We start from the raw sequence: 15,943 nt of genomic DNA on the forward strand, positions 1-15,943 counted from the left end.
ACTGAAGAAACAAGTTATTTTTCCGCCAACTTGCCGCCCGCGACGTGAGCAAGCTTTTTCTCCTAGTTTCGCGAGGATCTCGTTAGGAAATTTCGAAAAAGTTTTTAGGATCTTACGGGATACTCGAACGTTTTAAATTTAGAGTATTTGGGAAGAAATTGTTTTCAGGTGTTCGTCGTATCGTCGCATAATAAGTTTCATCTATCAGTTGTATCAAGATTTTCTATCAAAATTATAATGAAAACCATATGGAAAGGCTGTCAATAACGTTTAATTGTCCACTGTGTGCGGATTAAACACCATCATCCTGTTCGTCGATTAAATACTATCATCCTGTTCGTGGATCGTCACAAGTGTACTTTGCATGGGCAAATAGTCAATATTACCGATAATAAATTTACATTTATTTTGACTCACACGTGTAATGTCTTTCTTTTACAGACACCTAACCTAATAACCTAATAAACCTAATCTGTCAAACGTTGTGATCTTTATTTTGATAGAACAAAATGAATCATACGTAATTCGATAAAATAACATAAAACGGAAAACGTTGTGCACCCGTTATTTCCTTATAAAACGAAAGAAACTTTTCGGACGAATCGGTTCCATTTGTATAAATGTCAATTAAAAATACTCTACGCTATCCACTTTTCTCATCGAAATAGAAAATCGCAGTAACTTTTCTAAGGTAAATAGATAGAACGCGATGATAGCCGATGTTGTTCGATGTAATGGCGTGTGAAGCGGGGTAAAAATGCTAATGGCAAAAATGGACCGATGTCTGTTTCAGTGCCGAAGGTTGAGATCGTGGACGAGCACGGTGCCACGGCTGGTGACAAATTCTACAAAGCGGGCAGCACGATAGAATTGAAGTGTGTGGTCAGCAATATACCGCAGCCTACCGGATATGTTACGTGGCGGCACGGATCCCGCACGCTGAATTACGACACTACCCGTGGAGGAATCAGGTGAGCCTCGAACATACGATTTAATGGCACAGAAATTGATTTCACCGCCGGCTCTAGATATAATTTCGTTCGAAATTCCTGGATATTATCGGGCATCGGCATCGAAATTATCCTTGCGTTGTAATTTAGCTTCACCGGATTCATGAAAAGCCGTAAGGTTGGATTTATGGTAGCTGAGAGTTTATGGGAACGAGGATACGATTGAATTCTTTAATTCTGTCCCAAGAGTACGTGCTTTCTGTTTTGACGGATAGCGAAATATGTTAAACGACAGAGGAAAAAGTAATAATTATTTAAAAAAAAGGTAAGGTGACAGAATTATAACAGCGTTATAGATAGAATCATTTAAGTAAGAGAATGTTTCCTTTTTTCTTAATTTATTCGTGAAATAGGAAAGAAACACGTGGATTTACGAATTTTTATTCTATTTACATATTTGCTGCCACGGTGGTTATTGGTGACCAATGTTGCGAAATTTTGTACAACGATTGAAATAGCATTGTTATTTATATGGCGACTCTCAAGGCGAAACATGTAAAATTCGAATGACAGTGAACGTATTAATTAAATGAAATTTCAAACAATGTATCGACGTTGCATTTGCGAAGGTTGATGAAATTATCTTTCGAAAACTTCGATGCATTTGTTATTGCGATTGTAATTTAAGTTGCACGAGACAAAAGCTCACTTGCACGCTCTCTTAACAAACCTTAACAATCGCGTTCGCGATCTAACAACGTCGTCGGAAGTTTACGTCAGGAAATTCACGTTTACAAAGATCAAAACGCCGTGAAAAGTGGCCCAATCTCGGGAGGAAACTTTATGCCGTTCCTATAATTCTGTAATGAACTAGGAACGTCGCTGCTCATTATTATTTAAGATGGGAAGGAATAATGCTCAACTACGTAGAAGAAAATGTTTGCACAAGCAGCACAACGCTTCCCTCTGTTCTCCGTTCCATCCCTTATAAATTATTCTTCTCTAGATCAACAACGATCTAGATAAAAAATAAATATCGACGATATTAAATATTAAAAACTTGCATCGTGTGCTATTCATGGATAGTAAACACTAGGAGCGTAAATTATTCTGTACGGAAAAAAGCAAAATACGCAATAGGAAAATAATTAATCCACTTCGTCCTTCGCGTTGAAGATCGCGTTAAAGAATAAAAACTGACAAATTGATGACAGGAATATATTATAATTTATAATACATTAGAAAAAAATATTGTGAAGCAGTTAAACATTGGATAAAATTTCTCAGCTTGGATGCAAGAATACAGTGGCTGAGACAAATATTTCAAGACTTGTTTCGAGAGTCTTGTAACTTTTGTATATATCTTCAGATCCGTTTCAAACCGATACCGTTACCGATACAATCGCGATACACGTTACAGTGGTAGTGAAATTTCCAAATGTTCTGTATAATATATGCGCGAAAAGTTTGTAGGAATGTCTGAATACTTTTGCGAGCCACTGTAAATCAAGTGGCAGCACGATGATGTAGCGGAATAAAAATTTCGGCTTTTAAAACGAACATCGATAGGTGAGAAAACCGAGTACGTCATCGTTTTATCGCGACCGTGTCAAACTGTTTCCGTTGACACACGAAATTGACGAGAAGGAAGTCGCTTCTGTATGACAGTGAACGCATTAACGAGGGCACGCTTGCTCGAATCGATTTATCGACTTGATCCGGCGGAACTTGATCGAAAGGCGAGCAAGATCCGGTGGTTGGGGTGCGAGTTTCCGAACCATGGGCTATTTAAAATTCATGGATTCTGTCATATCTATAACCAATTAGGTCACACACGCCGTGGCAACCGGCGTTGGCAGTTCAGCGAACTTTAATGAAAGTCTTTCAAAATTCACCGAACGTTCCATTCTTTATCGGAGCAATTAGAATCCCCATGCAGCCTGCATAAACTATCGGCTGGCCGCTCAACGAAATTACTCGAGTGGCCGCAAACCATATCTGAATACGGTTCGTGCGGTCAGATGTTACACCCTGACCTCTCTGCAGCTTTTAATTAAAAAGAAAGAATCACCGTGGAAGAGAAATAAAAATGCGCTTATCTAACATTGATTGGCCAAAGATGTCAAAGTTTCTGAGAAAGACGTAGCTTAAAATAACTATGTATTTGCAATTTTTAATTTATGCAATTTCATTTTTTCCACGACACGGCAGCAAATTATCTTGTCATACATCTTCTGTATAGTTTCTAAGAGATCACGAGACGATGACCCAATGGAACCTTCTATTAGGTTAGAAAATAAATTTATTTATCTGTCGCGAGTAATATAAATTTCAAAGTATATTATAACAATTATTTGTAGAATATAAAAGTACGTGTATATTCGAATCTTTCGATAGAAGATACGTATTAATTTATGGAATTTCATTTTTCCACGACACAGTAGCAAATTATCTTGTCATACATCTTCTGTATAGTTTCCAAGAGGTCACGAGACGATGACCCAATGGAACCTTCTATTAGGTTAGAAAATAAATTTATTTATCTGTCGCGAGTAATATAAATTTCAAAGTATATTATAACAATTATTTGTAGAATATAAAAGTACGTGTATATTCGAATCTTTCGATAGAAGATACGTATTAATTTATGGAATTTCATTTTTCCACGACACAGTAGCAAATTATCTTGTCATACATCTTCTGTATAGTTTCCAAGAGGTCACGAGACGATGACCCAATGGAACCTTCTATTAGGTTAGAAAATAAATTTATTTATCTGTCGCGAGTAATATAAATTTCAAAGTATATTATAACAATTATTTGTAGAATATAAAAGTACGTGTATATTTGAATGTTTCGACAGAAGATACGTATTTATGGAGACGCAAGATAAATAAATAACTTTTTGATTAGATCGATTTCGTCTGAAAGTATAACATTTAACGAACTTAATAAATGGGTCTGTTACTCGACTTATATACAATACCCATCGCCGTATCGATAAAATAAATATTCTGCATAACATTAAACGCTGGATTACATTTAGCCGCATATTAATCAGTTGTACAAACCCTTCCTAAATTTATTTCGATTCGATCTGTTAACTATCGTACATATATCAAACAAAATTATTATCATATATGAGATATAAAATGTTTATACGAATATTCAGAGGATCGCTATCAAAGGACCCTTTTTAATTTAATGTATACCTTTTTTAATATAATTTTATTTATAATTATGTACACGTGGAAATGTCAGATTTTGTTTGATCTTCCTCTGTTCGCTAAACTCGATCGTGATTTATTACCATTATTGTTATTATGAGATTCCTATCGGTACACCGGATAAACGTTTCGATAAATATGCTCGCTAATTTTACGCTCAATCGCGTTGTTTAACCGGGATATTCTGTTAGCTTAGAATCGAATGAAAACCTGCGAAATTGTTGATCGATAAATAAAACGGCGAGTTCGGTAAAAGATAAAATTTGCTATTAATGAAAATGCATGTTGTGAACTGTTTGACATTGTAAACGCGCGAATTTTCGACCAGCTTATACATCGAATATTGTCCAAACAGCATTCGTTCATTAAAATCTATGCGCTTGTGTAATATCACGTTTAAACTTTATGCACGTATAAACATCGATAATTACGTATAATCAGAGTAAAGGTAATCTGCGATTGTAGCACTTTCGAAGGTATGTTTTGCAAGAAATATAAAGTAAAAATTAGCAATTTTATGAAGTGAAATTTCGTGATAAGATAAGTATCTGTAATATGAAAAAGTAATTTGAAATTGAAAATATGAACGTAACTGATTACGATACTGTGCCATAAAATGGCGAACGTTTTAAAATGACATTATTCCTGATTTCGTGCCATTACGTTACACGCACACGATATGGAAACGTAGTTGTAACTGTGAACAGTAAAATAAGGTAATCTTGCAAAAGACTATAAATTCCGATTGTTGGCCATAAAGATTCAAAACGATTACGAAAATGCGACGTTAATACGTACTATTATGAGGGTCGTAGAATGCTGAAACATAGTCGTAATCGCTGCTATATACATAGATGTTGTAAAAAAAGGGCGACCAACTATTTTCTTGAAAATTCGTTCGGAGCACGGATTTCTTCATAATCAATATATTTTTACATCATCTTTTCTGTACAAATAATCTTGTAATGTATCATTGTACAATGATAAGATTATTTTTTCTGAACAAACTTGTCTATTATTTATTTATTATCTTGTTTAGTAATTATAATCGAGGATCGTGTTCAGAATAACTCATTTGGAGTAAATATGAAAATATATTGTAAATACATTGTACGAATTTCTAAAATACATAAAATTGAAATGCCGATATAGGTGACCGAGCGTCCCAACAACAGAAATCTATGATAAAATTTGAAAAAAATAAAAATTACCAAATCAACGCCTAAGTTAATCGATGTCGTATTAACGTTGAATTGTCAACCAAATCGTCGGACGCGCGGTATCAAAAAATTAATTGAAAAGAGAACGATCGAAAAACGCCCAATAATAACTTTATCTCCAATTATGTTTAATCACATCCGCTAGTGCGAAATATGCATATTTTCCTCTTAATCGTCTGTGTTTTTATTAAGCGCATTGTGATTTCCAAAATTTCTATTCATTGGGAAACACTTTTCGCTGTGCATTTAGCTCCATAGAGACAGATAAATTCATTTAATCATCGATGCAAACATCAACTTACCAACTATTTTGTTTGGTTGAACGTGTCGTACGACCATAACTCCATTTAACGTAGTCAGTGGAGGTGGTTCGGATCCAGATTTGCAATCTATTCGCCGACCTCTATTCGCTTTTAATCCGCCTATGATCAATGCCATGCGCATTCATTTCAAGCTTCATTAGGGACACACGACCTAATGGTGTGGCGTGGATTCTTCGATCTTTTAATTTCCTGAACGGCGCGCGACCTCTGTCGCTTGCAATTGGCAATAATCGCAAATAATACGAATCAAGAAAGACCAGAGTTTTCATTCTGTTCGTTTTCGATAATACCATCTTTCGTCCGTTCTTCTCTTTTTCCGTTTTTAATGAGCAGTTAAGCTGATGGAAATAAAATATTATGGAAATAAATAATATTGCGCGATGGAATAAAATAATTCTGCGAAATATTAAAAGCAACGATTTTAAACCGTTTCTGAAATATCGCTGCTCTCTGCTACCTTTGAGCAGGGAATACGTATTTTAACTTGGCTTTTATATCCCTGCGAAATTATCGTCTAACGAAACACAGAAATTCTTGCGTTTAATGTTATCTTAGGATAAATTCGTATGGTTTCGAAGAATTGTACTAAATTGTACAGTTTAACTTTCCAACGTGTTTTTGCAGTGCAATTTCAAACATTTAATTCAGATTGTCAAAAACAGAGCGACGAATTCACGACGAATTAGAATTTGTTATAAGAGAGGTGTAAACAGTCGATAAAGTCGACTCATTTTAACGAGCCAAGCTCCCAGGAAACACAGAGTTTTTGCTTCGAGAAAGGAAACGCTCATGACGTTATGAATTTTACGTTTGCAACTAACTAATTAGAAATGTTCGCTACGTGTAAATAGAGATTGGAAAGCTGAACGATCTGCAAACTTTCTTTCGGATATCATGTTTGAATATGGCTCGGTCAAAGGGCTGGGAAAGTAGATTTAGCCAAGCGACGGGGCTGTAGAAAAAATTGTCCTAGTTAGAACATTTCTGTCACTCTGTATGGCATGAAAAAAGGACACCCAAAAAGGGCTGTTTTTTAACGTGAACTTGTGACTGGAGCAAAAATGATTTCACGGTACGAAACGCTCGTTTTTTCCCCCCTCCCACCAAGAATGTATACGTATTTCATCCATACCTTTGGAACATTATATTGCAATTAGTTTGCAGGACAACAGTTTGCGTCAACGTGTTGCAAATTCTGTCTTGGCGGTGAAAGAACGAGCACTGAAAGAGAAAGAGGAAAGAAGGGAAAGCTGTTAGCTCTTTCGATTTTTGAAAAAATCTATCGACAATTCTTGAGCTGATAAAACTTCGATCTCGTATTTGGTTTCTCCGGAAAACGCTTTCTTTCTAATTATACATAGTACTGTAAAACTACGCTGTTTAAGATTCTAATAAAACAACGATTAGCTAGAAAATTATAACAAGGACGAAATTTAGTAACTTAAAGCTTATTTAATAGATTTTATCACTAGAGAAAATGTTTTAGAAATATACAGCAGCTTCAAAGTAAATTCTAACTACTCTATAACGACTAGTTACGAAGCTATGATGAAAACGAAATTTAATACATTAAATATTTAAAGCTTTCGTTGAAAGGCAACCAAAATTTCAGGATTAAAAAACTGACCTCGCTAATATTCTCCGCTTCCTCGTGGGTCCTTTGCATCGTGATTGACATTGGTTGGTCGTGTTATTCGCTTAATATGCCACCTGAGCCTGTGGCTCCGTGTAGCGAGTTGGGAGGACCTTTAAAGGCTTCCCAGAGAGTTGCAGCGTCTAGGTGCTTCGCATATCCCGAAGAAGCTCTGGACTTGTATAATTCTATACGGGGTCTCGGTCTCCTTGTCACAGCTTTCTGCTTGCTACGGGCAACAAGAGAACTCTACCTCCTTAATATAACCCTAATTTACTCAGCTAGTCTTCCCTTAATTCACTATGCGGACGATTAGAAGATAAAGTTAGCCGTGTCTTAGCGGCCTGACGTCAATCGCGTCTTTAGTTTTCGAACTTGACGCTAATGAAAATTCGAATTAACGGAGGGATTCAAGGTTTAATTAAATCTTGATATTCAATGTACATTGTGATGTGCTAACGAAGGTTTTAACAGTCGCGCAGCTTTGTTTTCAACGGGTCTTTATTGCAAGTATTACGATCAAATCGATATTGTCGTAACGAATGTAATATCGTTTCTCTGTTTCTTTAAACACTCAGCGAATACTTATTCACGTCGATATGGTTGCTCGATGGTTGTAATTTAACTTTTATTCCGCTTAATATCGCTTCAATATCTCTGGGAATAATTCTGTTGATCGCAGTTCTAGAAATATTAGCGAATCGTTGTTATTCGAAATACAGTTTTGGATTAAAAAATTCTATGCATCTGATATCGAGAATTCAGTGGAAAAATGTATTACTCTCTCCTCTTGAAATTTATTCTTTCGACGGAATTTTTGCTTTATTTCAAATAAAGTGCCGCATCTCCGGATAAAACACGGGAAATTCAATGAAAAATGTAAATCATTGCAATATACTTGTAATTTCGCTGCCAATTAAATATTCTCCGAAATGGTTTCACAACGTTCATTTCTAACTTTGTTCCCCTCGATAGTTAATTGTATGTGTTAACAGTTCGTAGATAGAGTACAAGTATATTATTCAACCATCATTCAACGAGCAAACTCGATTCAACAGCTTTCGGTCGGGCTACGAGTTGTTAATAACAAAATTAACATGTAATTCCGGGTGAACATAATTCTAGTTGTCAAACAAATATTACGGACTAGAGTTTTAGAAGCTTATTTCGGTAATGAAACTAGAAATGCTGATTGTTACTCCTAGCGGAAAAGCAGGTTTTAACGAACATTTGGCAGAAATTATGCGTGTGAAAGGCCACGGGCTATTCGATCGCTGAATTACAACGTATAGGCAGTCTGTGTACTTTTGAGCCATTAAATTTTCTATACTTAAATGCATAAACATTCATTTCTTTGTTTTATAATCGAAGATTTATTTGAAATTAATCATTATATTTGTATTAATATTTCCTATTGTCTATAAAATATTGTTTATATTAAAAGATCCACGATGAAACTGCATTGTGAAATGTAAATCAATTACCCACAATGGTATAATGGCACCAATGACGTACTTTCATAGTGACTTAGGTACGCATAGCAATAGCAATACAGCTCTAATAGAGTGTGACAAATCTAGCTTTGTTCGGTTGCTACAACAGAACCTCTTTACGTCTCACGTAACATATACGTTGTACATACCAAATATCTGCTTTGTGTTAAGAGATTTGTAATACTGATTGGTCGCTGACTATTGTGCTATACTGCTGGCACATCTACCTGCACATCGCATCAGAGAATTTACGCAAATGCTCGATACATCGTATTATTAAGCAATCATAGAATTTCGTTTCTCTAATTAGGCGATCTGAGAAATTAAATCGTTGAAAATGATTAATTTATCGTAGCGAAGGTCACCTCGATGAAATTTCCATTATTACTCATAATGTTCGTCTATTTAGCTATTTGTCTATTTAACTAATTCAGCTCATACTTAGCTTATAGTGCAGTAGCACTATACTACTGGCACACCTAGCTGTACATCGCATCAGAGAATTTACGCAAATGCTCGATACGTCGTATTATTAAGCAATCATAGAATTTCGTTTCTCTAATTAGGCGATCTGAGAAATTCAATCGTTGAAAATGATTAATTTATTGTAGCGAAGATCAATTCGATGAAATTTCAATTATTACTCATAATGTTCGTCTATTTAGCTATTTATCTATTTAATTAATTTAGCTCGTTAGAACGATCGTTTCTAAATGAAACATTTTTTCAAAATTAATCTTAATTCTGTCACACTTTTCTACGTTAATTCTACTATAGTAACTCTACGTCTAATATAACGTATTTTAAATATACACATATTGCATCAAAGGATAAAGTAAATAAGTGACTACTCGAATATAGATTTTCCCAACTGTTATCCGTACCAATGAGGTTAAAACTGTTTCACGGGCAACCTATTCCGGCGAACAACGAGGAAAACCGATGGAAATCAGGTTTGACGCATCCCGCAGTGTCGTGAAACGCGAAATTCGGTCGGGACAGGGAAAAATCAGTGGTAACCGCGATAATGAATGCGACGCTTCTCTTTTCTCTGTATATTTTCCCTTCCCTCTCTGTCTGTCTCTCTCTGCTCTCGCAGCTTTTCTCTTGCGAGGAGGGGAATTCTGTCAAGCGAGCTGTTGAAAATTTAATCATCCCCGAAAGCGCGCGATGATTGTGCCGCGACACGTGACGCGCGCGAGCTTGTTCTGTATTCACGGTTGTTGAAAAAGAGAGAGAGAGCGAGAGAGAAATGGGGGAGAGGAGGGAGAGAATTCAGTTAAAGGGAGAGAAGCAAGAGGTTTTGAATAAAACATACGGCGTTTCCAATAAATTCGTGGAAAAGGGACGCGATTAAACGCTAGATTTTGACTATCCGACACATATCGGCAGCTGTAGGTAGATGGTAATGCTTATGGCGATGAACAGATTCTATAGATCGGCAGCGACAGTTCGACATCTTGGATGTCGTTCGACAGAATGCTTTTGCCATGAGAACAATTTTTGGGACTCGCTGCCGACGATTTAGAGCCATTGCGATTCTCTCGTGATATATGACACGTGGATTTTGTTCTGCATTTCATTCGAAATACGGGGGAATTGTATTGGAGGAAAAAGTAGAACGACTATAAATGAAAAAGGGCCGGTAGCCATGTGTATCGCGACTGTGTAACGACGTACAAAGCGAGAAATTTGGTGTCACCGACGTTAATTAAATATTAAACAGTGTCTACAGTGTGATAATTTCTGACTAACAAAATAGCCAGTTCGTTATTTGAAGAATAAACATCTGACGATTACGATGCTTAAAAATCGCTGATCTTAGTTTTTAACATTCGAAGACGGATTACCGCGAAAGTTCGATTCAAAGTTTTAACGTTTTAAGTTAAAAATTCGAAACGCTTTAAGCACGAACAAATTCGTAAACGTCAGGTTTAAAAAGTCGCTGTCGAATCCAGAAACACTAATTTTCACCATCAATCCTATAACGAATTGTAGGAAAACAAACTGTTTTAAGCGAGATAGCTATGAAAAAGGCAGGATAAACGAACAGGCCATCGTGCAGCCGCAAAGGGCTATAGTTTTTTCGCTAATCCGCGATGCTTTTCAAACGATGCGCTGTTATAGAGGTTCCATCGCAAGTACAATTTATTCAGAACATTCTATTACGCTTTGATTGGCTCCGAGAGCCATTTTACCGAGATCGTTTAACCGAGGGCGTCAAACACAGCGCTGTAAATAAACGACGTTCGATCGACCCACCCTGCGTCCCAATCGTTCGTTCACCACTCTTATCAACGCGATTCTAGATGTCTCTCCATCACCTACCAGCACCCTTATTGATAGCAAGAAATTGTTGTAATTTTTCTCGGAATCGTCCGAAGATAGATAAAACCAACACAGAATCGATTGATCAACGTTGATTTTCACATTTTATTATACAGTATATGAAACTAAATGAGCTGATATTTATGTATAAGAGAGTCGATTGCAACTGGTCGATGCAAGTAATGAATATAAATAAGATACGAAACTGTGCAACATTTTAATCCAGTTGCGGACATTAGAAACTTAATCGAATCGATTTCAGGTGTTTCCTTCGTTGGTTTCTATCGTCATCCAAAACGTTACTCTCCGCTTAATTATTCAGATAGACTAAGCGCGACTTTAAACAAGATTGCCTCCGCGCTGTTGCTTCGCTTGATGCGTTCATCTCACCAAGTTACGGCTGACTTAATTAAAATGCTGTTGCATGATCAACGGCTCACAGTAAACGATTATACGAAACGAGGAATCTATTCGCGAAATGGAATTTTCCTATTTTACTTGCTTCGATTCTTTGTCGTCTATTTGCTGCAACTACAGCGTAGTTCTTCTTCGTGTTAATCGCATAAAATAATAGACGATGCTTGTAAATATACATGCTTTGGAATTTTATTTAAATTTTTGTTGTTTCTATAAAGAAAAAGCTATAAAACGTTTTAATAGGTTTACGAGCTGCTCGTCTGTAGTTCCACGTATTAACCTTATTAATTTAATTTGAGGGAGAGTTAAAACAGCGAGGATTTGCATATTATTCATGGATAAATAAAATGGCATTAAATTTTAAATGTTTCGTTGGACGGTGAATTTTCGAAAAATTAAATTTCCCAATAAAAATTGCGTTGTATATACTGGAACGTTGAATCCTGTGCTAAATAAGCCGTATTATTTTTATATCTATCTGTACGGATTTAAAGATGAGAATTTATTGCTTTACCAATAGGAAAATGTTTACGCAATGACAAAATTATTTTGGAAATGTAAATAATTCGTACGTTGCCGATTAAAAAGACAATAAACAGTATTATTATCGTTTAAATTATTTATACCCATCTCTGCAAATCTCTGCTTCGTGGTTGTGTCGTTTCCATTATTTCGTTATACTATTCTTTTTCCGTGTTTTTTATATTTAATACTTTATTAGAGAATTTATTGAAAATCGATCGTTTCTCTTTTCAATAAGAGCTGCACGATGTAATAACATTTTCGATTCTCGTGCTTTCAACGCAGCGATCGAGAACTTCATTCATGCACAAAGAAACGTAGTAATCGGTGGAATTGAATTTTCGCTGTTCTATATAATTAATAACATTACACGGTTTCGTCGTTACTCTATTGGTAATATATTTTGAAATGAAATTTCATGGACATATGTTTCTTCGTGCTTTTACCTTCTTTGTTTCTGACGCGATTCCTCGTGAATAATTTCGTACGTATTCAAGCAAGTTCGATCGTTTATCCGATAAAAGTTAAAATTTATAACAATCCTTTCAACGCGCGTACCGATTTATACTTTTCATAACATCGTAGCACTTTTTTTTAAATAACTCGGTAATTTATAAATTCTATCGTTTAATATCTCGTACATTCCATTAAAAATCTCGTCGAAATCAACGTTATTAAAAAGCTAAAATGCACGACGTGACGTGAATGAATCTTAAATGCGACATTTGAATTTTACCAGTTAAATTCAAACAGATGGTCGTCGAATATGCGACATAAATCAACGGAGACCTTACGCTATAACATAACTTTGTTGAAACCGATAAACTGTGCATCGCTGTAAATGCACCTTTTCCAAGGAAACGTTTCCTGCGTTTTCGCTGCTTACAGACGGATTACTAAATTTGCGAAATTACCATTTCGCGTAGTATGTGCGATGCGCAGAAGCGACGTGAACCAATATCAATCTATATTTTTTTATATTCCTCGTAAAATTCGATCAAAATCCACGTCGTCAAAAAGCAATAAAACTTTCATCGTGAAAAACGGTGCGCGCCGAAAGTTTCTCGAATTTCCATTGATGGAACGAAAAAGTTGAGAATGCATAGAGTTGAATTAATTATGCAGTTAACAAAATGGACAAAGATTGGAGAGAGGAGTTGGCTGAAACTCCATCGATAAAGTTAGGATACAGCATAACGATATTACGTACTCGATCGTGCGCTGCATTAGTCCGGAGCATCTCCCAGCGTGCATGTAGTACACGGTTCGCCACCTTTCTGTCTATTACTCTTCACCTTGGGCCCTTAGCAAGTTGGTCAAGTCCGTGAGTGCACGCCCGCAGCGTGTGTCACCTTGCCGGAGTAACGTAATCAAGATCGCGTCGCTACCACAATATTAGTTCCGCGATATATTCGATTATTGCTAACGTGATTCCGACATTCGATCAAACATTCGGCACGAGGGTTATTTAGGTTAGAACTGTGCGGCAATGAAGCGCTGATGACTCGACACCAACTCACCTGGTGCTTTTGTGACAGCGATCATACCCAAATCCGCGTCATTCCACACTACCTGACAATGAACCTTTAGACTTCGACCTTACCTATGTACATGGCCCAACACCAAATTGTCAACAGCAAATATGTTGAGTTGCAATTTCGACGATGCTTAATCTCGCGAGTTCATTGTCATCCATATCTATTTCACGCCCTCACATTTGTATGAAAATCCATGGACATTTGCAGCGTTTCTCGCGGTTGCAAAATCGTCAACGTTTTGTCCCATGGAACTGTCACGTAAAATAAAAGAAAAAAATCGAAGATGAAAATAAAAAAAAGAGAGAATTTATTTGCTAATACCTTGATTACACTGATGACAATTTACTTTCGAACTCCAGCCGTGACTTTCCAAAACTGAAGCTCTTACAACTCGGTCGCATCCCTACACGAGTGGTTATCTCAAGAAGTAGGGAGGACCCCCGGGTGTTGGGTCTGGGCCCTGGACCTCCTGCTGCCGCGTGCACTCCCTTGCCGTCTGGTGGGTGACCGTCATCAGCCCATCGATTTTGAAGTGTACCAGTCGTTGGTTATCGGTACGTCATCGGAAGCATTTCGCGATTGTCCGCTTGCCATGAACCTTCTCTGTACCTGTTCATTTATTACCACGTACTTATTGTCCTAGACATCGTACTTTTAACAAGCGAAATCCACGGACGATCAGAACCATTCGATTGGTCAAGCTATTATCGGTGAAGCAAGGGATTTTTCTTGAAATCCTATGGCAACGTTTCATCCCTGGCGATCCTCTGTAACACGGAAAAACTGGCAACCGCAGCAACCAGAGAGATATAGTTGGTTCAATTAAAAAATTACATCACTGAACAGGGAACGTGGCAACCGACATGCCGCTAATAACGCGGCTATTTTCACCACGATATTTTTCAAAGAACTACAAGCTCGGGGAAAAAATCACGCTCGATACCGGTTTAGTATAGAATTTTTGAAATACAGGCCCCATTCCACCCTACATCGGCACCGATATATACGTGTCTCTGGTCCGTATATATCGTACATTTATATACACAGGGTGTCCAACGATTAAACAGCCAAACTTCGTCGATATATTCTGTGCTACAGCTGCCTAAGTACGCTTTTGTTAATTTTCTAATTTTTCTGTTGCCTGATTCGATAATCAGGTACAGGTAATGGAAAAATGAAGACAACCTGTTAAGTTCGAGACGTAAGCCTTTTGAAAACAGCTGATAAGCTGACCAAATTTTCTGAACCAAGTTGCTCCTGAAGACGAGCAATATTTCAAATTTTTGCCGAAACAAAGCTTTGTTTTACTTGGATATTTAACTTGAATACTTGAACGAATATCTTCTATCGTCTTGCATATCGTACGCGTCCTATACATTTTTGTGTTTCCAAAACTCTCGTAATCGTATAAAAATCCGTAGTCTAATCGTAACTGAGGTAATTGTGGTGTAGGGTGCCGAAGAAATACTCGACGATGTTCAATGGTATATTTATTAACGATCCTCGCTTACGACTCTTTTCGTACAATTCTCGATTCCAACTGACGATGCTCGTTTCTCGATTACGGCTCCACTGTTACGTCGATCCGATTTTTTCTTTTTGTCGCCCCTCGATATCCCCACTACGTTGCCACGTACGCCTTCTTGCAAATATTCGGTGGAAGGACCATAGGGATATCGATGGCTCGTTAGGCGTGTCGGCTTTACGCTTCGGTGATATCCTTTGTATCGACGAAACCGTTAGAAAGTTTCGTTGTCGAGTGCCGCTACATAATCATAGAATTTGATGGTTAATCCCTGGAACACCCTGTATATCGGTACATACATATATACGTAGGTATAAAAAAAGAGGTGGAGAGGACAGAGCAGGGTTTCCTGTTGTTTCCGTGAAATATTTGCCAGCGTGGTCTCGGTGTGTGCGGCCGATAAAACAAAATCCGATTAAACGCTTTGTTTTAGACACTTTTTTTTTCACCACGTAGCTCACGCAGATCGTGCCTGCGCCCTAATTGATTTGCCGAGTAATGGATCAGAGCCAGTGGCCGCACTGTCACCAGGGCTGTGTCCTGGCGTTGTCCGGTCGAAAACTATCATCGACCAATAATACGACCGAGAGTTGCGTGTCGTCGTGATGCAATACGCGACCGATCGAACAATTTCACGTGTCGATAACCGAAGAAATGATTGGGCTTACTCGTCACGGTTGTTCGGCTGTGCCGCGGATACGCTTGCGGAATACGGATATAAATTTCATAGTCGGAGGCCGCAATTGTTGAACGGTTTGCGGAACAAA

At 37.3% G+C, this 15,943-nt stretch overlaps 1 protein-coding gene across 1 annotated transcript in view; it reads left to right on the forward strand.

Moving 5' to 3' along the window:
• LOC117213970 (peroxidasin-like) overlaps window positions 1–15,943 on the forward strand; it is a 343,899-nt gene that overhangs the window by 221,101 nt on the left and 106,855 nt on the right. Inside the window, exon 7 of the mRNA XM_033459723.1 lies at window positions 794–971. Within this exon, the coding sequence (XP_033315614.1) occupies window positions 794–971 (178 nt within the window). The remainder of the gene's footprint in view (window positions 1–793; window positions 972–15,943) is intronic.

Source organism: Bombus bifarius, unplaced genomic scaffold (assembly GCF_011952205.1).
Source record: "Bombus bifarius isolate JDL3187 unplaced genomic scaffold, Bbif_JDL3187 scf7180000009145, whole genome shotgun sequence".
In the NCBI taxonomy this organism is placed as follows: domain Eukaryota; kingdom Metazoa; phylum Arthropoda; class Insecta; order Hymenoptera; family Apidae; genus Bombus; species Bombus bifarius.